Source organism: Priapulus caudatus, unplaced genomic scaffold (genome assembly GCF_000485595.1).
Source record: "Priapulus caudatus unplaced genomic scaffold, Priapulus_caudatus-5.0.1 Scaffold592, whole genome shotgun sequence".
NCBI lineage: Eukaryota > Metazoa > Priapulida > Priapulimorpha > Priapulimorphida > Priapulidae > Priapulus > Priapulus caudatus.
In genome coordinates, this window is record NW_014577653.1 from 153,116 (window position 1) to 178,539 (window position 25,424).

The following is a 25,424-nucleotide window of genomic DNA, read 5'->3' on the forward strand; positions in this document are numbered from 1 at the left end:
CACACCCGCTTCACCGGCAGCGGTTTAAAACTGTAAACAACTGATTTTTGGACTGCGGATTTCAATTAGACATTTCTTAGTAACCAGCAGTGATATTGGACAAACTAATACGCGTTTGGCTATAAGGTAATGTACTTATTAACTACACAAGGTGCCAGTTACTCTAGCATTCGTCAACATTGCATAATCAATGGACCTATTATTCCTTTAATATTTTTCTGTGTGTGCGCGTGCGTGCGTGAGTGCGTATGTATATACATATATACTGGAACTATAGGCACATTTGGGCAAGAGAATAATAATTGGAGAAACTTCTAGAACCCGTAACCCTGATAATGATGTATTCTTCGCATGTACTGCATGCCTTACATGCCTGAGTTACACTGTTAGTACAGACATATTAGTCATCCTTCAAGGGCCGAAAATGTCCATCTACAAGAAGCACAATAATCAGGGCAGTCAATTCCTAGAAGTGGCTAAATTTCATTACTCAACTGTGTAATGATGAGCGACGGGCACAGATCCTGATCAACGTCCATAGTGTGGTAGGGGTGGGTCTGAGACAAGGCTTTCACGGATAAGTGACCAAAGAAATCACGTTAGCGATATTTACGATTATTAGCTAAGCTTATTTTTTAATTTTGCTCCAAAATCTAGGGGGGCAGCTTGCCCCCCCCCCACCCCCACAGGCTACAGCCCTGATAATACTGGTAATAGTCTTACATTAGTTGATTAGTTTACCTCTGATGTTTAGCATGAAGAATTTGCTGCACTCCCCCATTTCATTGACAGCCACACACATATATTCGCCAGCATCCTTAGAACTTGTGTCATATATCTCCAGATAGTGCACGCCTTCATCGCAGTATGTGTGATATTGTTCGCCGTCCAATTCTTTCGTCCCTTCCTCGCTTACTCGGTACCAAAACACATCTTCAACAGAAGAAAGAATAACAATATCACTGCGTACACCTGTGTTTATATCAACATAAGTATATTATAACAAATTATATGTCAGCAATCGTGTTAAAATGCAAGTCTTTTACTTACAACACGATTATAGTCACGTCACATAAATGCCCGCAGGTAAATCAGTTATATGATTTATGCCTGGGTATAGTAAGGATAAAATATAGCACCTATAGGCTGTGTTCCTTTCACTCTGGTCTTGAATCGGACTGGCTCCCCCACCTTTATCAAGCAGTCTCGTGGCTTCATTCTAAATGCAGGGTCTGTTGTTGGCTGAAATATTGCAGAATTTGTGTTGTTCATTTCTTTCAATGAATGTCTGACCTGAAACTGGACTGAACCGAAAATCTGAACTTTCATCAGTTAAACAGGCCCAATTGGCCACACAGCTCATGCAAAGGAATGGAATACCTATTTATTTAATTCATATGTATACAGAGCATATGGTTACAGAGAATGCCCACAGAATATTCAGACTCCCTGCCGTTATACTACATCCAACTTGTCTAAAGTCCAGTGTGTACAGGTGTACCCAGTTAGCTAAATAGAAGCTGACCATGGCAATCCTAATTCTAAATTGATCGACTTAAACTGACATATAACTGTGGTGGGGGAGTAGGGCAGGGCTACCAACCACTAAAGGTACATGATCACCTTTTATATTCCCACCCATGACTGTTGCTAAAGCACCCAGCATTCTCCTTTAGACAGTTAATACACATCAAACGACACGACTGCTTGTACATCACACTTGCACTCGCTAGTGATTTTTTAGATCCACTGTCCAGGGTTCCTAAAATCTGGGCCAAGCATTAAACAAAGCCAAGCATAGATTACAGGTTTAATTTAAATAAGGCATGGCTTTATTTTGTAACAACCAGCTTATAGGTTTATATGATCAGGAGTAGCATAATAGACCCTCCTGATATGATATTTTAATATTAATCACAGCCAGGCTGCTATTGTAATTTTCATTAGCTTATTTTAATAGGATTAGCTTATTTAATATCAGTGAGCTGTACAAGAAAATGCCTTCTGCTTTCATAATCCTGGCTGCTATATATTTACATTTTTATTTGATCATATCAAATTTGTGGGTATACAGCAGTTGCAGCGTGCAAGTGTTGGCAGATGGAATTCATTATTAATATTATTAGCAGTAGAAGTAGCAGTAGCAGTAGCATTAGTAGTAACAGTGGCAGTAGCAGTAGCAGTAGCAGTAGCAGTAGCAGTAGGGGTAGGAGTAGGAGTAGGAGTAGGAGTAGCACTACTGCTACTGCTACTGCTACTGCTACTGCTACTGCCACTGTTACTACTAATGCTACTGCTACTGCTACTCCTACCCCTACCAGTAGCAGTAGCAGTAGCAGTAGCAGTAGCAGTAGCAGTAGGGGTAGGAGTAGGAGTAGGAGTAGGAGTAGGAGTAGGAGTAGGAGTAGGAGTAGGAGTAGGAGTAGGAGTAGGAGTAGGAGTAGGAGTAGGAGTAGGAGTAGAAGTAGCAGTAGGAGTAGGAGTAGGAGTAGGAGTAGGAGTAGTAGGAGTAGGAGTAGGAGTAGGAGTAGGAGTAGGAGTAGGAGTAGGGTAGGTGTAGCAGTAGGAGTAGGAGTAGCAGTAGGGGTAGGAGTAGCAGTAGTAGGAGTAGTAGGAGCAGCAGTAGCAGTAGGGGTAGGAGTAGGAGTAGGGGTAGGAGTAGGAGTAGGAGTAGGAGTAGAAGTAGGAGTAGGAGTAGGAGTAGGAGTAGCAGTAGGGGTAGGAGTAGGAGGAGTAGGAGGAGTAGAAGTAGCAGTAGGGGTAGGAGTAGCAGTAGTAGGAGTAGTAGGATTAGGAGTAGGAGGAGAAGTAGCAGTAGGAGTAGGAGTAGCAGTAGGAGTAGGAGTAGCAGTAGGAGTAGGAGGAGTAGCAGTAGGAGTAGGAGTAGGAGTAGCAGTAGGAGTAGGAGTAGCAGTAGGAGTAGGAGGAGTAGCAGTAGGAGTAGGAGTAGGAGTAGCAGTAGGAGTAGGAGTAGCAGTAGGAGTAGGAGGAGTAGCAGTAGGAGTAGGAGTAGGAGTAGCAGTAGGAGTAGGTGTAGCAGTAGGAGTAGGAGTAATAAGGAATAATTTTGTTTATTTTATAAAATTACCACAATTTTCCAGAATAAAAACTGATTTTTCTAAAAATATAGAGCAAAAGTAACGAAAAGACAAATGAGAACATGGGCTGACATGTTATCATGGACATCACTGCCTGTTCAGTGAAGAAGACCCTAGCACAGTGGTTCTTAACCTTTTCAGAGTCATGGACCCTTTTGAGAATCTGGTGAAAGCTACGAACCCCTCCTCAGAAAAATGCACATAAGCATATGAACACAAAATTTTGCATACAATGGGGTTCACAGACCCCCTGAAGCCCATCCACAGACCCCACAGGGGTCCATGGACCACAGGTTAAGAACCCCTGTTCTAGCACGTGGAAGCTGAACACACCTGTTTAGAGAAGCTGCCATCCTCAAGCATGTCGGTGAACAGAGATGAACTGACAGAAAGTCGTCTTGAGTCTTCTGAGTGCACTGTACTTGTCTCCAGCGATTCTTTGCTTATCTCTCGTGGCAAGCTAAAAAACAGTATTGCTTATGCATCTCAGGTTTTACCTCTAACATCATTTCTTATGGTCTGCGATCAAACTTTCCTGTAACATAATTTCAGGTCGCGAAATTAGCACTGGCCCATCGGCATATGCCGGCAAATTATTTGGAGGCCCAGTAACATTGGCAAAACACCGGCCCTCCGAGCTGGTGGTTTCAGCCGTGTTAGCGAGTACCTACATTTTTATTTATAGCATTAATGAGCAAATAGTCTACATAACTATTTTACCTGAAGGATATCATGCCATAATTTATCAACATTTCACAAATTTGAAATCAAGAATACAAACGCTCGCAGGAACGCAATCATTTTCGGTTTTTACCTGGCATACGTAACATCCAAGGAACGGTTTGTTTCTTCTGCTTGCATGGCGCGCTGAGCAGCCATTTCTGCGCGCATGTAGTCGACATCATCATGATATTCCCCAAATACTCCACTGTTATATACAACATCAATATTATTATTTATTTCATTTTTCTTATAACAAAAACTTTTATACTGCACTCATCATCAACCATACTTCACTACACATCCATCATTTATAACATTCAGAACTGACAGAGTAAAACTGTCATTAAAAAGAACCTGTTGCCCATCAGGTTAGAAGAACTTCGTACAACCCTGTTGTGTAATTCACTCACCCATAAGTGTCAAGTAGCAGATGGTCTTTATCTTGTCTTCTCACTGCTGTGCGGTCCTGCCGCCAGTGCTCAAAATTAACAATGTTGTTCTCATGAAACTCCTGTGAGGCTTTTATATCAAAATCAAAAGTTGATTCTATCGCATCCGCTTCTGCCAGCTCAATGATCTCATCAACGTCCCTAATTGGAAAACAACGTATGAGAAAATCGCATCCTGGCAAACTCATGCCAAGCTGGTTGCCTTTGATGACTACTATTTACGTATGTGTAAACAGGACTTCACCTTCACTATATGTGTTCCAAATTTTTATCATACAGTTGATTGTATCGAAGCAATAATATAGTCAGAGGCATAATAAAATGTGTTTTGATACAGTGATGGATTAAACATTAAAATATACATTAGTGTAACAGTAAATATTAAATAAGTAACCTGTCTCCAATTCTTGGCTTCACTATGTCCATCTGTTCAGGGACATACATGTACACCGACTCCTCCAGGTCTCGTGCAACTTTGTACTCCATGCCTTTTCTTGTCGTGTATGAAGTGAGAAGATTCTGCTCATTCTTAAAGTACCAGTTTTCTATAGCTTCCTGATCGTCTAACCCAAGTGTTATTGTGGGCAATTTAACCTAAAACGAGATGTCCACTCACTTTAGTTATTTATCAAGGCGCCAGGAAGAGAGAGGCAGAGAAATGGGAGAAGTGAGAGAGCCAGCAAGAGAGAAAAAGAGCAAAAGCACATGCACGCATGCATGCAGGCATGCACACACGCACGCACACTCACAGGGAGGGAGAGCCAAATAATTTTGAGCATGCACTAAACCACTGATAATTCCACTGCTCTCACTGAAATTATATATCTTCTATAACTCTTCTCACATCGAGTGCATTATCCATCCTATGATGGCCTAAATGAGAGTCATACCTTATGATACTGGAGGTGATCGAGCCCCTCCCAGTGTGAATCCACTTCATCCTCATTATCCAGTGATGCAATCATGAAGTCATCCCTCGTGCGCTCTACTAAGCTACCATTCTGCATTGACGTCTATAAGAAAAAATATGTAACTGTCAACCCAGTTATCTTTTTGAGAAAAGATAACTTAGTAAAACTGCAAAGCTTAATCATCTTGCAGTGAAGCAGCATGAAAATTTGTACACCTAACACATACCTAACACATACCTAACTTCCTGACTATCAAAAAAGACTATTACTTGTACTTTACTAAGTCTACAAAAATCTCAAATGCTAGTGTTTCTGTTAATGATTACGATACATACATATATGCACATCTATAGAAGTTCTTAAAACATTGAAGCCACTGAACTTTAATACTGCAATGACAGTGTTAACACACTTCAAATTGATCAATCATAAATAGCATGAAGGTATGGGAATAGATATTAAATAATGTTCAACTTTAATTATCCCTAAAAGCAAGCAATATTATACTAACACTTTCACCAAGAGCAATGGAATGAGATGACCTCTTGCCCAGATCTCTGCCAACTTCCTCAGTGACATTAGTAGTTTGCAACTGTTCCATGCGCTTATCTTCATGAACTTTCTCTGCTTGCTGCAGCTGATAGTCATAGACAACCTGACAAAATTATCATACCATCAGGCATAAAGCTGATAAATCCTCTTGAGTCATGTATGCAAGCATAATACAGAACACACTCAATGACAATAACTTCAAAACAGGGACCTAAACTCAAGAGGACTTCATTTGCATAGTGGTCACTGAGTTGTAGAGTTGTTTAAATAAACTAGGCTGATAAGTCTAATACCCCATACAGACTGCAAAATGTTATCCTACATCAAACTAGTCTGAGCCACGCCCGGGCCAGGCGTGCTAAATCACAGTATACAGACACAAAATGCTGAACCAGGCTAAGTTAGCACGGGTTGACTGCGCATGCTCAGTTTAGCTTGTTGCGTCACTCAGCAGACAGTTACTGTACTTTTATGTGACCCAAACAAGGCTATGTGCATGCCTATATCGAAATTTAGCTAAATTTAACTAGCGCGTATTTAGCGCAGGGTAACGCGTACACACTGCAATGGTTTAGCATTATCATCACATATTAATTGACATTGTGTATGGTGTACTGGCATTTTGCCTTTCCTTACAGATATATACACAAGTGCATCAAATGAAAGAGTTATTACAAACTGTCTGGTGTGTGTGTGTCACAATTTGACTGTGCGTAATCAAGTTGAGTGTCAGACAGCTGGTTGGTGATAGGATGTATATGGTATACTAAATATGGTTGAATGAGAATCACGATCATTAATAATTGCCCTCAGCACTGATTCGAATCCATCTAATTAATATTACCTGTGCAATATAACACGTTTGATGTAAGAGTTTATATATTACTAAGTTTCATTAGTTTCATTCAGTAATTACAGACATACTGAAGACTCATGAGAGTTAAACATAACCACTAAAAGCATCATGGCCCAGGATCAAAGAGAGTTCCAAACCTCAAAGAAAGCTGAACTGGAATCCTTGGGAAAGCTGATTTTCATGAGCATCACACGTTTTTCACAATTTCATTGTTTGAAAGTTTTAGATCTGACCAGAGATGCCAACACGTATTTGAAGCAATCTGTAGTTTCTGGCCATCAAATTAGTAGTTCGAGGGTCACGTAGTGACCCGAGTTTGCTAGGGGAGTCCGGCATGCCCCCCGGAAAATTTGTTGATTCTGAGATGCCATTTCCTGCATTCTGAGGGTCAAAAATGACAATAATTATTTTATTTTATTTTTCGATCACAGTGAAATTCGTAGTTTGATACAAACTGGTAGTAGTGGTGCAAAAGAAATAGAAATTCGTATAAAATACGAATAAATCGTAGTGGTTGGCATCTCTGTCTGACTAATACTGAGAGACAGCGTCATGTAACACCAGATTTTGCATTAAAATTAAATTTGAATTGTACCTTATTGATGATAGCAGATGCTAACAAGTCCTCATATACCTGCAGTGCATTTGCTGAGTTCTCATCACAGACTTCCCTATCCTGTTAAAGCCCATTGCACTAATTAAAATCATAGATATAATCTTGTTAAACATCACAGCACAGTATTAATTAAAAGCATAGACCTCTCCATCCTTTTACAGACCACACCAATCACAGAGCACACTATTCCTCATTTGTCTAGTTTAACTGATCTTAATCACATCATGCAAATATCTTTCACTAGAATAATTAACTCACCTCGAATACTGATAAGCTAGACACCTCGTCGACAATCTGGTGAATGACTTTCCTCACAAGCACATGACTTTGCATGGGATCATTGATATTAGGTACACCACCATCTGGACAACAAATAACGCTCAGCAAGCTAGTATAAAAAACTTACTTTACCGCAAAAACGAGCTGTGCACTTACACATCACACTTACCTTTCTAGACACTTTTAGCTGTGGCATATTAATTTACAACACCACCATCAATTTGTGGTTGTCTGGCGATTTTTTCTCGTCACAACGCACATCATCTTGCACAATAATTTTAAGCAAGATGCATAAATTTCATTTGATGGTGAGAATTTTTGATGTTTTAATAATTGACTGAGTTCAACCAAAAGTCAGCTGCAGATTAAATATTCTAAAAATGTATTATGCATTATCACAGAACTTTTCATATTTCAGCAAGAATACCTTATAACCTTACAATATAAGATATATTGGCCAAATTTCCTCCCGTTTCTGTTTTGATCATGGCTTCTCCATAAGGCACGCACGCATGCATGCACGCACACACACGTCATGCACACACATGCACACGCACGCACGAATGCATGCACGCACGCACGAACGCACGCTCGCACGCATGCACGCACGCACGCACGCACGCACGCACGCACGCACGCACGCACGCACGCACACACACACATATACATTACATATATATGTATATATATATATTGTAGGAGAATAAATAAACATAGAAACGCACACACACACAAAAGCATACAGGCATACATTTCTGCCATTCCTTGTAATGTTACTGAATATAATTGGATAACTCATGCACTTACGTACCACTGATAATGGATCGCAGGCATACAGTTAGCTGTATCAAAGCATTTCTCAGGCTATCAAAGTAGGTTTCTACGAACTTATCATCTGTGAAAGTTACAGCCCACACCTATGTTAGCAACGTTAATGGATCAATACATATAGGTACATGTGCATGTGAATTACATCTCTTTGCAAACATAATGTGCAAACGTGTTAATGGGTTAGTCTGCAATGCCCATGCAACAATACTGAGATAAATACAAATTAACACCAAGTTCAAACACAACAGTTTATATGGGTACGCACCATCCTAGCGTCACTATACTAGCATACTTACACTGTTCATTGTGATACATCTGTCCTATTGGTGCAGAGTTAAGACCCTTGCCAACAACATTTTCGACTAGGTTTTCTGTATGCTCCCGTAACTCTATCTCTACTTCGTCCAGACTGTCACTGTCACCTGGTTGAAATTTCAGATGTGTTGTTAATAGCCACAAAGATACATAGCCATGAAAGGTTGTTTATAAAGATTTAAAATATTAGGATGCGGATTCAGAAGTGACTCATAACTAGCTCTTGGTATAACGTTAAAGGGATAGTAGACTCTAGGATTTTACTGCATACAACTGTACTTACTGTATAACAAATCGTCTATACCCACACGTATTTGTTACCAGATACCTAATTTAATTGTCATAATGAATTACACATCAACGCTACAAAATTTGAACGGCGCCATGACACCCGCGACCGTGCTGCCACCCTGAAAAAGTTGCGTATTTGCCAATTTATTTTGCACGTTACAGACCAAGGGCTAATCACAAAGGTACAATTATATTCATACCTAAATGCTATTTAACTGAACGATGTTCATTTTAGGACAAATTTATCCATAATATAACTGAAACTATATGTCGTTTATAAGATATTACAATCCTTTTGCTTTTAAATTAATAAATAAAGAACACGCCTCGAGTCCTGTAGCCCTTGGCTGAAAAGGTGTTTTGCGCAACTTATCGAGATCGGCGCTTTGAGTGGCGCCACTGTTGTTGTAATCAAACTGTAGTCGTTAGTTTTAAAACGTTTTTTAATAATATTTCTAATGGTGATTGAACCATGAACTTTTTCTGTAGGCCTAATTTTAACCTAAATTAACTGAAATAACCCTAGAACCTAGAGTAAACGATCCCTTTAAATAAATCATCTATAAAAAAAATGAGAAACACACGTACCATCACTGCATATGCTCTGATTTTGCAGCTGGGATGCGACCTTGGCACTGCCAAATTGTCTGAAGCGGTGTTAAAGTTGATGTGGAACCAATCACAGCATGCTAACGTCAGGTCCCTGCAACAAGGTACATGCAGCTCTTTTTATTTCCCTCTACTATTTTCACAGAACAGAATTTTTGGTAAAATTTCAAATATTAACCATGCTCAATTAAAAACTATTTGCGATGTTTTCTCCAATAACTATGTAACAACCATGTGTTTTTATGTGACAACAGTTAGATTATGGGGGGGGGGGAGTATTTTATATAATGGCAACTATATGGCAATGACTGAGAACTATTCAAATAGGTTTTGATCTTCTTTTTTAATCAGAGTGAGTAATCACCAGCTAAGGTGAGTAACTAGAGGTAGCTCACGCGCCTTGATCCACACATAATACATAGTTTAGAATGAGCGTTCCACAAGCAACTTTGAACTAGCATACGGGGAGCCAAGGGAGAGTGAGTAGCTATATGAAGTTAATTATACCCTCCCCTTAACTAAAACCAGATAAGAATACAAGATGCCCAATTAATCCGCAACGGGTTTGAAAATTCCCTACTAGTTACAAGCACCCACGCTACCTGATTACATGCGATCAACAACTGCGCACTATCATTTTTCAGACATCAAGAGGCTTCAGATAATTTTTATTGTGCATTCACGAATTCTTATCTGGTTTCACGCTGAAACTATATTTAAGAAACACTGTAAAATTGTTGCCTTGCTGAACTTAGCCACTTAGCCACATAATTTCAATGTTAATAAAGCAACAGTCTAAACAATAAAAGAAAATGTCTTTTTGAGTAGGTATGTACATACGCTGCCGTTCGCAGACATTGCACACCCATGCCTGGTCAAGCTTGTCCCACGTGAAACACTCTTTGCACACATAGTAACTGCACTGGATGCACAGTTTTTTCTCCAGAAAAAAATGAGAATGTTGAACAGCAATGGATGCAGTGGCTCTCCTTGAATGTCCCTTCTACCAAAGTATGCATGCTTCTGGATTTTCTGCTTCAAACTCAATTCCATCTGACTGCAATGAGAATAAATGGAGAATCAATACATACACACGCGAGCCGCGCACGCACGCACGGCACGCACGCACGCACGCACACACACACACCACCACCTCACACACACACACACACACACACACACACACACACACAAGCACACGCATACACGCACGCATTCCACACATACATACGATTCCAACCGTTCCTCAAGCTGTTACTTACCTCACGTTTATTCATAAACTGCTATAGTGATATTATGACAATAAAAAACTTGGCTTCCATACAATTTACTTAAATTTATGCAATTACCAATTATTTATATTATATATTATGTTACCTGTTAAAAATAACTGATATGTTGTGACTACATGATAACATTCTTGCATGAATAATAATGAGAATAGTAGTAATTAAATAATATGTCGTCAACAACAATAATAATGATGAATTTATGTCCAAAAATAACATAACCTATACACAAGCAAAACAGTATGCTATAAAAGATTATATCCTGTTACGTTGGCATGATCAGGGCCGTAGCCTGCGGGGGGGGGGCTAGATTTCGGAGCAAAATTAAAAAAATAAATTGTTCTACTAAAAAAGAATTGTCGTAGTCAGTGTGAAGGCTGTGCATGTACTCAAAAGTGCCTCAAATACCATCTCCTGCGATCTACATTTTCAACATTTTCTGTGGGAAGACCCCCAGACCCCCCACCTGTTTCTCACCCCCTCATTGAAATCCAGGATCCGCCACTGCCCCCCCCCGCCCAGGAATTTGCTCAGCCTACGGCCCTGATGATTGCGAGTAAACATAAATGCATGGCTACAATTCTCGAATCCGAACATCCCTGCATACCCACATGACAGATATACTTGGCCCCGCGGTGAGCAGCCTATATTATCACGTGCATTGTAACACAGGTAGCGACTTGCGACTGCCTTCGGGAGTATGCCAAGCCCACTTTTTAGTTGTTCGTGCACATTTCAGCAATTGTTGACTTATGGCGGCTGACTTAAGTGTGCACGCCCTATTAGACACTGCACATATTATACTAACATACGCGTATACAAAGGAACACACGCACGCATGCACGCACGCACGCACACATTACAATCCTCAAACGTTTATAGGAATCTATGGTACCGATAATTTGTAATAACAGACTTTCTTCAATTGATGATTTTATTGAATTATTCCTTATAGATAGTGGTCCTTATGTATAAGTGACCTTCATCTTTGTTGCACTTGCGTTAATTTTCTTCACAGTTCAACCAATATTGAATTAACCTGGTTGGATGGGAATATTGTGAAGACAGTTCCACTTTTTCTAGTGGTGTGGGAATTATAGTTGCACAGATTTCACACAGGGGGTTTCTTCTGAAATCCACGATGATCAATAAAAAAGATCACACTATATTTTTGGAGTTGAATCCGCAATCGGGCGGGGCCTCTACTTATAGTTCTGCTGCTATCCAGCATGAGCAATAATGGTGCGTGCTTAGAGAAAACCAAAGCAAAAAGTAATCACTCCGAGTCGAGAAGGACTCACTTACCTCAATCGCTTTTTATCTCTCTCTCTCAGGTCGAAATCCTTTTGTATGACCGCAAGAATAGTCTCACATTCATCTTGTTTAAGTGGTGCCAGGTTCAGCTTGCGACCCATGACTACAGAATAATTTCTTTTCAGCGATGTGGATCAACTTGTGTCCTAACATACGCCTACAGAAAGAGAGAGAAACAATTAAACGTAGTTATACTCATATTTGATGCATCTACCACATCTATAATGTAAATCGATTATATTGTATATACATTTAGTTATATGTCATAGTGTTAGTATCGACTGCAACACAATGTCCTATCCTGCAACAAATGCGATGTATCGGTTAAATATAATTACATAATTATAATGATTGATGCTAGATTTGAAAATAGTTGATCATGTATATATATATATATTATACACGCACAAGTCGCACATGTTCATCATATTATATACCAATATTAAATAAATTATATAATATATTATATATATCAGAAGTAGATAATAGGAAATTCTGATATATATATATATATATATATATATATATATATATAGAGAGAGAGAGAGAGGAGGAGGGAGGAGGAGAGAGAGAGGGAGGGAATAGTGAGGGGAGAGAATGTGTGTGAGAAGAGTAGAGGAGAGAGAAAGAGAAAGAGAGAGAGAGAGAGAGGAGAGCGGAGAGAGAGAGAGAGAGAGAAGAGAGAGGGCAGGAGAGGGAGAGAGAGGGGAGGGGGTGGAGAGAGAGTCATGGAGAGTGAGGAGCCAGAGGGGTAGTGACCAAATATAAAGACAGAAAGAGGAGACAAGCGGAGGAGTTGGATAGAGAAAGGGAAAGAGGGAGAGGAGGCAAAACTATGTATAAATATAACGCATAGATTGACTGTGTAAAATATAACATACAGTATGTGCGCCAGCTAGAAATAAAAACTTATTAATTAAAGTAATATTAAAGTACATGCTATGTGAATAACATTCATAACGTATGTTCATGTCATGTATGTTATGTACAACATGTATATATATATGATGCATGAATATACGGATTCATGTCAGGGCGTGTACAGGATATGTACCAGGGGGGGGGGTCTAACCGTAACCCAGAAGCTTACGAGCAACGTAGGTGCTCGCGGCGAAGGGGGGGGGGGGTCTCGGGTCTAAAATTTTGAAATTAGACCCGCCTCGATGCGTTTTCCTCGCATCTGACACCACATAAACTTCATCTTGATATGTGCATCAATGGCAATTTTTGTCTGGTGCATTAAAAAATATATGGACATTCTGCGCGAGCAGAGGGGGAAGGTCCGGACGCCCTGCCCCCCCCTGTACACGCCCTGCATGTATGTATATAGCTCACGCAGCACGGGCATGCAGAGTCGATGAATGGAAACATGTCAGTATTTAGAATATCAGAGGTTTTTTAAGAATACAGTGCGACAAATGTGATGTTGATGCTAAATCCAGAACGGTTCAGCCTTGTTTTTGCCCATACAGTAATGCCAAGTATATATATCTGCTGTGAACGCGAAGTGACTCGCTAATGCATTGGCACAATGCATGCCGCTGCTATTATTCTAAGATACTCGCTACCGTCATGCAAAATGCGTAGTCCTCGCACAGGCACTGGAACGTCTCAATATAAAAAAAGAGGTAAATAAACACGAAATGTGTATTTACTACCAAAGTCTTAATCTTTCTCTACTCTAATTTGGGCCTAATAATCACCTGTAAATGCCGGTCAGATGCTCATCTGCAACACACAAGTACACGCGGCAGCTATAGCTGCTTGCACACTGACACATAATATTATTATAAGAATATATATAAACATTAAGACTTTGGTAGTAAATACATTTCGTGTTTTTACTTACTTTTTTTTATTGAGACGTTCCAAGTACCTGTGCGTAAACGCGATCCTTCTCTAGAGAAGAGTACTTAGCTAGATGCAATATCATAACCAACAGAGTAGGGAAAGTACTGTTTCGTGTTGTATAGTAATCCGAACCATACTCTACTGCGGTTACATTATTGTTCATTCGTGAGAGCAAGCAGATAAAGATATAGTAGTTACAGAAACGCGAAATACTACCAATTTACATGGAACGAGCAGAGTGCGCCATGCAGATACCGCTACATGTTTTGGAGACGCCGTAGTCGTCACTGCAGAATTGTACATGCATATGTATTGACTAATCGTGTAATTAATGGCATGATAGCCACAACCATAAGTGGTAGCAATATCGGCCATAGAATTGTCATTTACACATATTCATGTGGTAAGCCGCAGCTCTGTATGCGCGTGACCTGGTTAGCATTTTATTAATTTTACACTCTCTGACAGTTCAACGTTATGGTATGTACACTTTATTCGGCTGCAAGTCCTACGTATGCTACATACAGTACGTCGTAGTACACGCAGTCCGTACTCGGATAATAGCTTACTAACTAATATGGCGCGCATAAGTGAATACTATATCTGGAGCAGAGTAACACTTCTTATATTCGAAAAGTTAGAAACAAGCCTACCTTTTTCTACACAGCAGCGTCGTAACTTTTCTTCGGATGTCAACACTGATCACTATTCAACATGGGTGTGAGGCGGAAGAGTACAGGTAGCTGGCGAGGCCCGACAGGGATACAGTAGCACGTTAACCAGTAGCACAGTGGATCGCCATGCAGATCGCGAGTAATGACGCCGTTCGTTGTTTCGTGTATGCGGGCAAGTAGGGTCTACGTAGATTAACGCTTCTAATTTATTGGTATTGATTTTCTCACATTCCTTACAGCCACCAGTCTAATAAATCTAAAGAGGGCGGTGTATAATAAAATATATATACTGTACTGCTTCCTCAGTGAAGGCTATAATCTTTACTTTCATCATATCCTATAATAATATATAACTAATTAAGATATTTCATTATTTCAATATTATTCAAAATGACGTTACAGCTCAGATTACATTGTAGGCCTCTCCATCGTAAGAAATAGAATTTTTTGTCTGTCAAGATCTGCGGGCGTTTATTTGCTGCATAGTTATCCCCAACAGGCTAATGTGTAGAATAATGAGAATGAGGCAGTACGCCTACTTATATACGTTTACATCAAGACGGCAAAACATTTGAATAGAGATGTGGCAGTCAAGTAGCTAAAGATTTGATTTCCGCACCACAGGCGCGCATTGCAGCACCGTTTTGTAGTAACTACACACGGATACACTGCATAATGGGAACCAAACATGCATGCATCGCAGAGACACGCTACGGTAACGCGTATACGCCACTGGCATGCACACACGCGGCGCAGCACGCGGCGCTCCATGGCACACACGGGCGCGACAACGCACTACGCGTGCACGACACGGCGCCGAAACACGCACTACCATGCAACAGCGACTGCACAGACACACGCGCGACAACGCACCCACGCATGCACACACGGCGCGACAACGCCTCCTACACATGCACACATGCGGCGACAACGCTCCTATACCACATGCACACAACGCGCCGACAACGCACCTACGCGTGCACACAGGCGCGCGCGAGCAGACGCAGCCTGACGCATGCACACATGCGAGCCAACACACCTACGCATGCACACATGCGAGCCAACAACGCTACGGCTGCAGCACGTACACCGCTGCGAACAACGCACCTACGCGATGCACACACGCGCGACAAACGCACCTACGCATGCACACATGGCGAGCAACACACCGCTATACGCATGCATCACATGCGCGGACAACGCAGCCTAGCGCATGCCACAGCTCGCGACCACGCACCCCCGCATGCACACGCGCGCAACGCACCTACGCATGGCACACACGCGCGACAAGCGCACCTACGCATGCACACATGCGCGACAACGCACGCTACGCATGCAACCACGCGCGACAACGCACCTACGCATGCACACACACGCGCGACAACGCACCTACGAGCAGTCACACACCAGCGCGACAACGAACCTACGTATGCACAAACGCATATCTCATCACGTTCTGGTATAGTGTTTGGCATTAGGCGTTTTACATAAGAAAATTAATTTCATACACACGTGACTAAATGAAGTATAGCGGATGCATATATAAGAATTTTGATACACGGTCGGCTAAAAAAATATTTACCGGGACCTGATGCACTTGGTGAGGTTTGACGGATTTTATTATTAATATGAGTACATCATACTTTTCTGGTCTATATATTGTTTTAAATTTTGTCTGCCATTTTTTAAGTAGCTAACGGGACTGAATGTATCGTCAAATTCTTACCTGATAGATTTTTTCTCAATTTAGTTAAAAATCCAAAAAACCTGGACGATTTGATATTATGGATCCTGACATTAATTGCTTGCTATGGGCTATGTATGAGTCACGTGTGTATGTTTAGCATCGAACAATATAGTCAAATAGGAGTATAATGGGCAGCAATTTAACCATAAAAAGTGAACAGAATTACTTACATTTTGTGAAAAAGTGGACAATATTTGTTATACTTTTTACTATTTACGGTGACGTAATAACTTTAAGCGGATATATTTAAAGGTAAAGCTAATGACGTTACCGTAACATGATGCGCCTACAGATCGCGAACACGGATAATGGGCGGATAACTCATAGTCCAGAATAGTAACTATAGGGTTTCTTGCCCTGTTGTTCTCATTCCTCAAAAGAAAGACGTGCTCCCTCAGATCACTTTTTAGCGTACCGCGTGTGGAAACCGCCTACATATCAATCCCCCCCCCCAAGACTTAAAGGGACAAGCCGTGCGCAGGAAATTTTCTGTAGGGGGAGAAGGTATCCCATGCCGCCCTGTGGCCCTAACGTTCGCAATTTTCACATTTCTTTATTTAAAGTGTAATATTTTCTTTGATGATTTAAGATAACCTTTCTGTCACATTTCTATTTTATTTCTTAAAAGCGTTACAGTATTTCTGCCATTAAAACGGCATACTCTGAAAATCTCGTAGGGGGGGCATATGGCCGGCCTGCTGCCGCTCTGCTGCGTACGGCCCTGGATCTAGACGTCTAGGATTTTACTGTCATACAACTGTAGCTTACTGTTTATCAGGCAAATCTCCTAGTACTCCAGCACGTACTTGTTACCAGGTGCCTAATTTCATTGTTATAATTAATTATACATCAAACGCTATCGACCATTTAAGGTGCGGCGCCATTGACAACCCGATTGCGCCGTGCCCAGCTGCTTACATTGAAAGAAGTTGCGTGGCATTTTCCGACAAGTATATTTTGACGTTACAGACCGAGGCTAATCAGCAATCAAAAGGCTATATTTATACCTTTCAATGGCGTAATTTAACGCGAACGGATGTTCATTTTTAGGAACAAATTTCTGCCATAATTCGATAGACTGAGAACTGATATGTCCGTTTGTATGACGATATTTAACAAATCCTTTTGCTTTTAAATTGGAATAAATGAGAGAAGAGCACCCTCGGTCTGTAGCCCTTGGCTGAAAAGTGGTTTTGCGCAACTTATCAGATCGTGCGCTTTGAGTGGCGCCACTGTTGTTGTAATCAAACTGTAGTCGTTAGTTTTAAAACGTTTTTTAATAATATTTCTAATGGTGATTGAACCATGAAACTTTTTCTGTAGCCTAATTTTAACCTAAATTAACTGAAAATAACCCTAGAACCTAGAGTAAACGATCCCTTTAAATAAATCATCTATAAAAGGAAAATGAGAACACACGTACCATCACTGCATATGCTCTGATTTTGCAGCTGGGATGCGACCTTGGCACTGCCAAATTGTCTGAAGCGGTGTTTAAAGTTGATGTGGAACCAATCACAGCATGCTAACGTCAGGTCCCTGCAACAAGGTACATGCAGCTCTTTTTATTTCCCTCCTACTATTTTCACAGAACAGAATTTTTGGGTAAAATTTCAATATTAACCATGCTCAATTAAAAACTATTTTGCCATGTTTTCTCCAATAACTATGTAACAACCATGTGTTTTTATGTGACAACAGTTAGATTATGGGGGGGGGGAGTATTTTATATAATGCCAACTATATGGCAATGACTGAGAACTATTCAAATAGGTTTTGATCTTCTTTTTTTAATCCAGAATGAGTAATCACCAGCTAAGGTGAGTAACTAGAGGTAGCTCACGCGCCTTGATCCACACATAATACATAGTTAGAATGAGCGTTCCACAGCACTTTGAACTAGCATACGGGGAGCCAGGGAGAGTGAGGTAGCTATATGAAGTTAATTATACCCTCCCCTTAACTAAAACCAGATAAGAATACAAGATGCCCAATTAATCCGCCACGGTTTGAAATTCCCTACTAGTTACAAGCACCCACGCTACCTGATTACATGCGATCAACAACTGCGCACTATCATTTTTCAGACATCAAGAGCTTCAGATAATTTTTATTGTGCATCACGAATTCTTATCTGGTTTCACCTGAAACTATATTTAAGAAACACTGTAAAATTGTTGCCTTGCTGAACTTAGCCACTTAGCCACAATAATTTCAATGTTAATAAAGCAACAGTCTAAACAATAAAAGAAAATGTCTTTTTGAGTAGGTATGTACATACCGCTGCCGTTCGCAGACATTGCACACCCATGCCTGGTCAAGCTTGTCCCACGTGGAACACTCTTTGCACACATAGTAACTGCACTGGATGCACAGTTTTTTTCTCCAGAAAAAAAATGAGAATGTTGAACAGCAATGGATGCAGTGGCTCTCCTTGAAATGTCCCTTCTTACCAAGTATGCATGCTTCTTGGATTTTCTGCTTCAAACTCAATTCCATCTGACTGCATGAGAATAAATGGAGAATCAATACATACACACGCGAGCGCGCACGCACGCCACGAACGAACCGCACTGGCGTGGTGCGCGCACGCCAGCTGCGCGCACGCACGCCACGCACGCACACGCACAACACACACACACACACACACACACACACACACGACAACACACGCACGCATTCCACACTACATACGATTCCAACCGTTCCTCAAGCTGTTACTTACCTCACGTTTATTCATAAAACTGCTATAGTGATATTATGACAATAAAAAACTTGGCTTCCATACAATTTACTTAAATTTATGCAATTACCAATTATTTATATTATATATTATGTTTACCTGTTAAAAATAACTGATATGTTGTGACTACATGATAACATTCTTGCATGAATAATAATGAGAATAGTAGATAATTAAATAATATGTGTCAACAACAATAATAATGATGAATATTATGTCCAAAATAACATAACCTATACACAAGCAAAACAGTATGCTATAAAGATTATATCCTGTTACGTTGGCATGATCAGGGCCGTAGCCTGCGGCGGGGGGGAGAGGGCTAGATTTCGGAGCAAAATTAAAAAAATAAATTGTTCTACTAAAAAAGAATTGTCGTAGTCAGTGTGAAGGCTGTGCATGTACTCAAAAGTGCCTCAAATACCATCTCCTGCGATCTACATTTTTCAACATTTTCTGTGGGAAGACCCCCAGACCCCCACCTGTTTCTCACCCCTCATTGTAAATCCAGGATCCGCCACTGCCCCCCCCCCGCCCAGGAATTTGCTCAGCCTACGGCCCTGTATGATTGCGAGTAAACATAAATGCATGCTACAATTCTCGAATCCGAACATCCCTGCATACCCACATGACAGATATACTTGGCCCCGCGGTGAGCAGCCTATATTATCACGTGCATTGTAACACAGGTAGCGACTTGCGACTGCCTTCGGGAGTATGCCAAGCCCACTTTTTAGTTGTTCGTGCACATTTCAGCAATTGTTGACTTATGGCGGCTGACTTAAGTGTGCACGCCTATTAGACACTGCACATATTATACTAACATACGCGTATACAAAGGAACACACGCACGATGCACGCACGCACGCAACATTACAATCCTCAAACGTTTATAGGAATCTATGGTACCGATAATTTGTAATAACAGACTTTCTTCAATTGATGATTTTATTGAATTATTTCCTTAAGATAGTGGTCCTTATGTATAAGTGACCTCATCTTTGTTGCACTTGCGGTTAATTTCTTCACAGTTCAACCAATATTGAATTAACCTGGTTGGATGGGAATATTGTGAAGACAGTTCCACTTTTTCTAGTGGTGTGGAATTATAGTTGCGCACAGATTTCACACAGGGGGTTTCTTCTGAAATCCACGATGATCAATAAAAAAGATCAGCACTATATTTTTGTTGGATTGAATCCGCAATCGGGCGGGGCCTCTACTTATAGTTCTGCTGCTATCCAGCATGAGCAATAATGGTGCGTGCTTAGAGAAAACAAAGCAAAAGTAATCACTCCGAGTCGAGAAGGACTCACTTACCTCAATCGCTTTTTATCTCTCTCTCTCAGGTCGAAATCCTTTTGTATGACCGCAAGAATAGTCTCACATTCATCTTGTTTAAGTGGTGCCAGGTTCAGCTTGCGACCCATGACTACAGAATAATTTCTTTTCAGCGATGTGGATCAACTTGTGTCCTAACATACGCCTACAGAAAAGAGAGAGAAACAATTAAACGTAGTTATACTCATATTTGATGCATCTACCACATCTATAATTGTAAATCGATTATATTGTATATACATTTAGTTATATGTCATAGTGTTAGTATCGACTGCAACACAATGGCCTATCCTTGCAACAAATGCGATGTATCGGTTTAAATATAATTACATAATTATAATGATTGATGCTAGATTTGAAAATAGTTGATCATGTATATATATATATATTATACACGCACAAGTCGCACATGTTCATCATATTAATACAATATTAATAAATTATATAATATATTATATTATATCAGAAGTAGATAATAGGAATTCTGATATATATATATATATATATATATATATATATATATATAGAGAGAGAGAAGAGAGAGAGAGGCGGGCGGAGAGAGAGAGGGAAGGGATGTGAGGGGAGAGAATGTGTGTGAGAGAGAGAGAGAGAGAGAGAGAAGAGGGAGGGCAGGAGAGGGAGAGAGAGGGGGAGGGGGTGGAGAGAGAGTCATGGAGAGTGAGGAGCCAGAGGGGTAGTGACAAATATAAAGACAGAAAGAGGAGACAAGCGGAGGAGTTGGATAGAGAAAGGGAGAGAGGGAGAGGAGGCAAAACTATGTATAAATATAACGCATAGATTGACTGTGTAAAATATAACATACAGTATGTGCCCAGCTAGAAATAAAAACTTATTAATTATAAGTAATATAAAGTACATGTATGTGAATAACATTCATAACGTATGTTCATGTCATGTATGTTATGTACAACATGTATATATATATGATGCATGAATAACGGATTCATGTCAGGGGCGTGTACAGGATATGTACCAGGGGGGGGGGGTCTAACCATAACCCAAACTTACGAGCAATGTAGGTGCTCGCGGCGAAGGGGGGGGGTCTCGGGTCTAAAATTTTGAAATTAGACCCCCTCAGATGCGTTTTCCTCGCATCTGACACCACAATAACTTCATCTTGATATGTGCATCAATGGCATTTTTGTCTGGTGCATTAAAAAATATATGGACATTCTGCGCGAGCAGAGGGGGGGAAGGTCCGGACCCCCTGCCCCCCCCCCTGTACACGCCCCTGCATGTATGTATATAGCTCACGCAGCACGGGCATGCAGAGAGGATGAATGGAAAACATGTCAGTATTTAGAATATCAGAGGTTTTTTAAGAATACAGTGCGACAATGTGATGTGATGCTAAATCAGAACAGGTTCAGCCTTGTCTTGCCCATACAGTAATGCCCAAGTATATATCTGCTGTGAACGCGAAGTGACTCGCTAATGCATTGGCACAATGCATGCCGCTGCTATTATTCTAAGATACTCGCTACGCGTCATGCAAAATGCGTAGTCCCTCCCACAGGCACTTGGAACGTCTCAATAAAAAAAGAAGGTAAATAAACACGAAATGTATTTACTACCAAAGTCTTAATCTTTCTCTACTCTATTTTGCCTATAATCACCTGTAAATGCCGGTCAAATGCTCATCTGCAACACACAAGTACACCGCACGCTATAGCTGCTGCACACTGACACATAAATATATATTATAAGATATATATAAACATTAAGACTTTGGTAGTAAATACATTTCGTGTTTACTTACCTTTTTTTTATTGAGACGTTCCAAGTGCCTGTGCGTAAACCGATCCTTCTCTAGGAGAAGAGTACTTAGCTAGATGCTAACCAACAGAGTAGGGAAAGTACTGTACGTGTTGTATAGTAATCCGAACCATATACTCTATCGGGTTACATTATTGTTCATTCGTGAGAGCTAGCAGATAAAATATAGTAGTTACAGAAACGAAATACTACCAATTCTACATGGAACCAGCAGAGTGCGCCATGCAGATACCGCCTACATGTTTTGGAGACCCCGTAGTCGTACATGCAGAATTGTACATGCAGATGTATTACTAATCGTGTAATTAATGGCATGATAGCCACAACCATAAAGTGGTAGCAATATCGGCATAGAATTGTCATTTACATATATACATGGTGGTAGCCCAGCTCTGTATGCGCCGTGACCTGGTTAGCTTTATATTATTTAACCTTCTCTGACAGTTCAACGTTATGGTATGTACACTTTATTCCGGCTCAAGTCCCACGTATGCTACATACAGTACATCGTAGTACACGCAGTCCGTACTCGGAATAATAGCGTACTAACTAATATGCGTGCAATAAGTGAAACTATATTCTGAGCTGAGTAACACTTCTTATATTCGAAGAAGTTAGAACAAGCCTACCTTTTTCATACACAGCAGCGTCGTAACTTTTCTTCGGATGTCAACACTGATCACTATTCCAACATGGGTGTGAGGCGGAAGAGCTACAGGTAGCTGGCGAGGCCCGACAGGGATACAGTAGCGCGTTAACCAGTAGCACAGTGGATCGCCATGCAGATCGCGAGTAATGACGCGTTCGTTTTCGTGTATGCGGGCAAGTAGGGTCTACGTAAGATTAACGCTTCTAATTTATTAGTATTGATTTCTCAACATATACATTACAGCACACCAGTCTAATAAATCTAAAGAGGGCGGTGTATAATAATATATATATACTGTACTATTCCTCAGTGAAGCTATAGCTTTACTTTCATCATATCCTATAATAATATATAACTAATTAAGATATTTCATTATTTCAATATTATTCAAAATGACGTTACACTCAGATTACATTGTAGGCCTACTCCATCGTAGAAAATAGAATTTTGTCTGTCAAGATTCGGGCGTTTATTTGCTGCATAGTTATCCCCAACAGGCTAATGTGTAGAATAATGAGAATGAGGCAGTATACGCCTACTTATATACGTTTACATCAAGACGGCAAAACATTTGAATAGAGATGTGGCAAGTCAAGTAGCAAAGATTTGGTTTCCGCACCCAGCGCGCATTGCAGCACCGTTTTGTAGTAACTGTACACACGGATACACTGCATAATGGGAACCAAACATGCATGCACGCAGCGACACGCACACGCGTACCCACGCATGCACACACGCGCGACAACGCACCTACACATGCACACACGCGCGACAACGCACCTACGCGTGCACACACGCGCGCGACAACGCACCTACGCATGCACACACGCGCGACAACGCACCCACGCATGCACACACGCGCGACAACGCTCCAACACATGCACACATGCGCGACAACGCTCCTACACATGCACACACGCGCGACAACGCACCTACGCGCGCGACAACGCACCTACGCGTGCACACACGCGCGCGACAACGCACCTACGCATGCACACATGCGAGCCAACACACCTACGCATGCACACATGCGAGCCAACACACCTACGCATGCACACGTACACGCGCGCGACAACGCACCTACGCATGCACACACGCGCGACAACGCACCTACGCATGCACACATGCGAGCCAACACACCTACGCATGCACACATGCGCGACAACGCACCTACGCATGCAACCACGCGCGACAACGCACCTACGCATGCACACACACGCGCGACAACGCACCTACGCATGCACACGCGCGACAACGAACCTACGTATGCACAAACGCATATCTCATACGTACTGGTATAGTGTTTGGCATTAGGCTTTTACATAAGAAAATTTAATTTCATACACACGTGACTAAATGAAGTATAGCGGATGCATATAAGAATTTTGATACACGGTCGGCTAAAAAAAATTTACCGGGACCTGATGCACTTGGTGAGGTTTGACGGATTTTTATTATTAAATTGAGTACATCACTAATTTTCTGGTCTATATATTTTTAAATTTTGTTGCCATTTTTTAAGTACTAACGGGACTGAATGTATCGTCAAATTCTTACCTAATAAGATTATTTCTCAACTAGTTAAAAATCCAAAAAACCTGGACGATTTGATATTATGATCCTGACATTAATTGCTTGCTATGGGCTATGTATGAGTCACGAGTGTATGTTTACATTAAACAATATAGTCAAATAGGAAGTATAATGCAGCAATTTAACCATAAAAAGTGAACAGAATTACTTACATTTTGTGAAAAAGTGGAAATATTTGTTATACTTTTACTATTTACGGTGACGTAATAACTTTAAGCGGATATATTTAAAGGTAAAGCTAATGACGTTACCGTAACATGATGCGCCTACAGATCGCGAACACGGGATAATGAGCGGATAACTAAAGTCCAGAATAGTAACTATAGGGTTTCTTGCCCTGTTGTTCTCATTCCCTCAAACAGAAGACGTGCTACCTTAAGATCACTTTTTACGTACCGCGTTGGAAACCGCCTACATATCAATCCCCCTCTATGACTTAAAGGGACAAGCCGTACGCAGGAAATTTTCTGTAGGGGGGCAAAGGTACTCCCCATGCCCTAACGTTTCGCAATTTCACATTTCTTTATTTAAAGTGTAATATTTCTTTGATGATTTAAGATAACCTTTTGTCACATTTCTATTTTATTTCTAAAAGCGTACAGTATTTCTCCCATTAAAAGGCATACTCTGAAAATCTCTAGGGGGGGGGCAACTGCCCCTGCTGCCCCCCTGCTGCGTACGGCCCTGGATACTAGACTCTAGGATTTTACTGCATACAACTGTACTTACTGTTTACCAAATCGCCTATACCCACACGTACTTGTTACCAGGTACCTAATTTAATTGTTATAATTAATTATACATCAACGCTACGAAATTTGAACGGCGCCATTGACACCTGCGGCCGTGCTGCTACCCTGAAAAGGTTGCGCATTTCCCAATATATTTTGCACGTT

At 40.9% G+C, this 25,424-nt stretch overlaps 1 protein-coding gene and 2 long non-coding RNA genes across 3 annotated transcripts in view; all 3 read right to left on the reverse strand.

The window, feature by feature from the left end:
* LOC106811924 (titin-like) overlaps positions 1 to 9,595 on the reverse strand; it is a 17,825-nt gene extending 8,230 nt beyond the window's left edge. Inside the window, exons 1-12 of the mRNA XM_014815663.1 lie at positions 9,510 to 9,595; positions 8,612 to 8,737; positions 7,464 to 7,567; positions 7,185 to 7,265; positions 5,693 to 5,836; positions 5,161 to 5,283; positions 4,665 to 4,864; positions 4,232 to 4,411; positions 3,913 to 4,026; positions 3,432 to 3,558; positions 1,140 to 1,242; positions 742 to 933 (exon numbers count right to left, since the gene is read on the reverse strand). Coding sequence (XP_014671149.1) covers positions 742 to 933; positions 1,140 to 1,242; positions 3,432 to 3,558; positions 3,913 to 4,026; positions 4,232 to 4,411; positions 4,665 to 4,864; positions 5,161 to 5,283; positions 5,693 to 5,836; positions 7,185 to 7,265; positions 7,464 to 7,567; positions 8,612 to 8,630 — 1,387 coding nt within the window. The 5' untranslated portion in view covers positions 8,631 to 8,737; positions 9,510 to 9,595. The remainder of the gene's footprint in view (positions 1 to 741; positions 934 to 1,139; positions 1,243 to 3,431; positions 3,559 to 3,912; positions 4,027 to 4,231; positions 4,412 to 4,664; positions 4,865 to 5,160; positions 5,284 to 5,692; positions 5,837 to 7,184; positions 7,266 to 7,463; positions 7,568 to 8,611; positions 8,738 to 9,509) is intronic.
* A 959-nt stretch (positions 9,596 to 10,554) lies between these two features.
* Positions 10,555 to 14,681, reverse strand: LOC106811928. The gene is made up of 3 exons (XR_001394229.1): positions 14,638 to 14,681; positions 12,125 to 12,290; positions 10,555 to 10,587 (listed from the first exon to the last, which is right to left on the reverse strand). It is a non-coding gene; the product is annotated as an uncharacterized LOC106811928 (long non-coding RNA).
* Positions 14,682 to 17,826: 3,145 nt separating this feature from the next.
* Positions 17,827 to 23,001, reverse strand: LOC106811929. Its single transcript, XR_001394230.1, has 4 exons — positions 22,916 to 23,001; positions 20,469 to 20,634; positions 18,687 to 18,908; positions 17,827 to 17,944 (listed from the first exon to the last, which is right to left on the reverse strand). It is a non-coding gene; the product is annotated as an uncharacterized LOC106811929 (long non-coding RNA).
* Between the last annotated feature and the right edge of the window lie 2,423 nt (positions 23,002 to 25,424).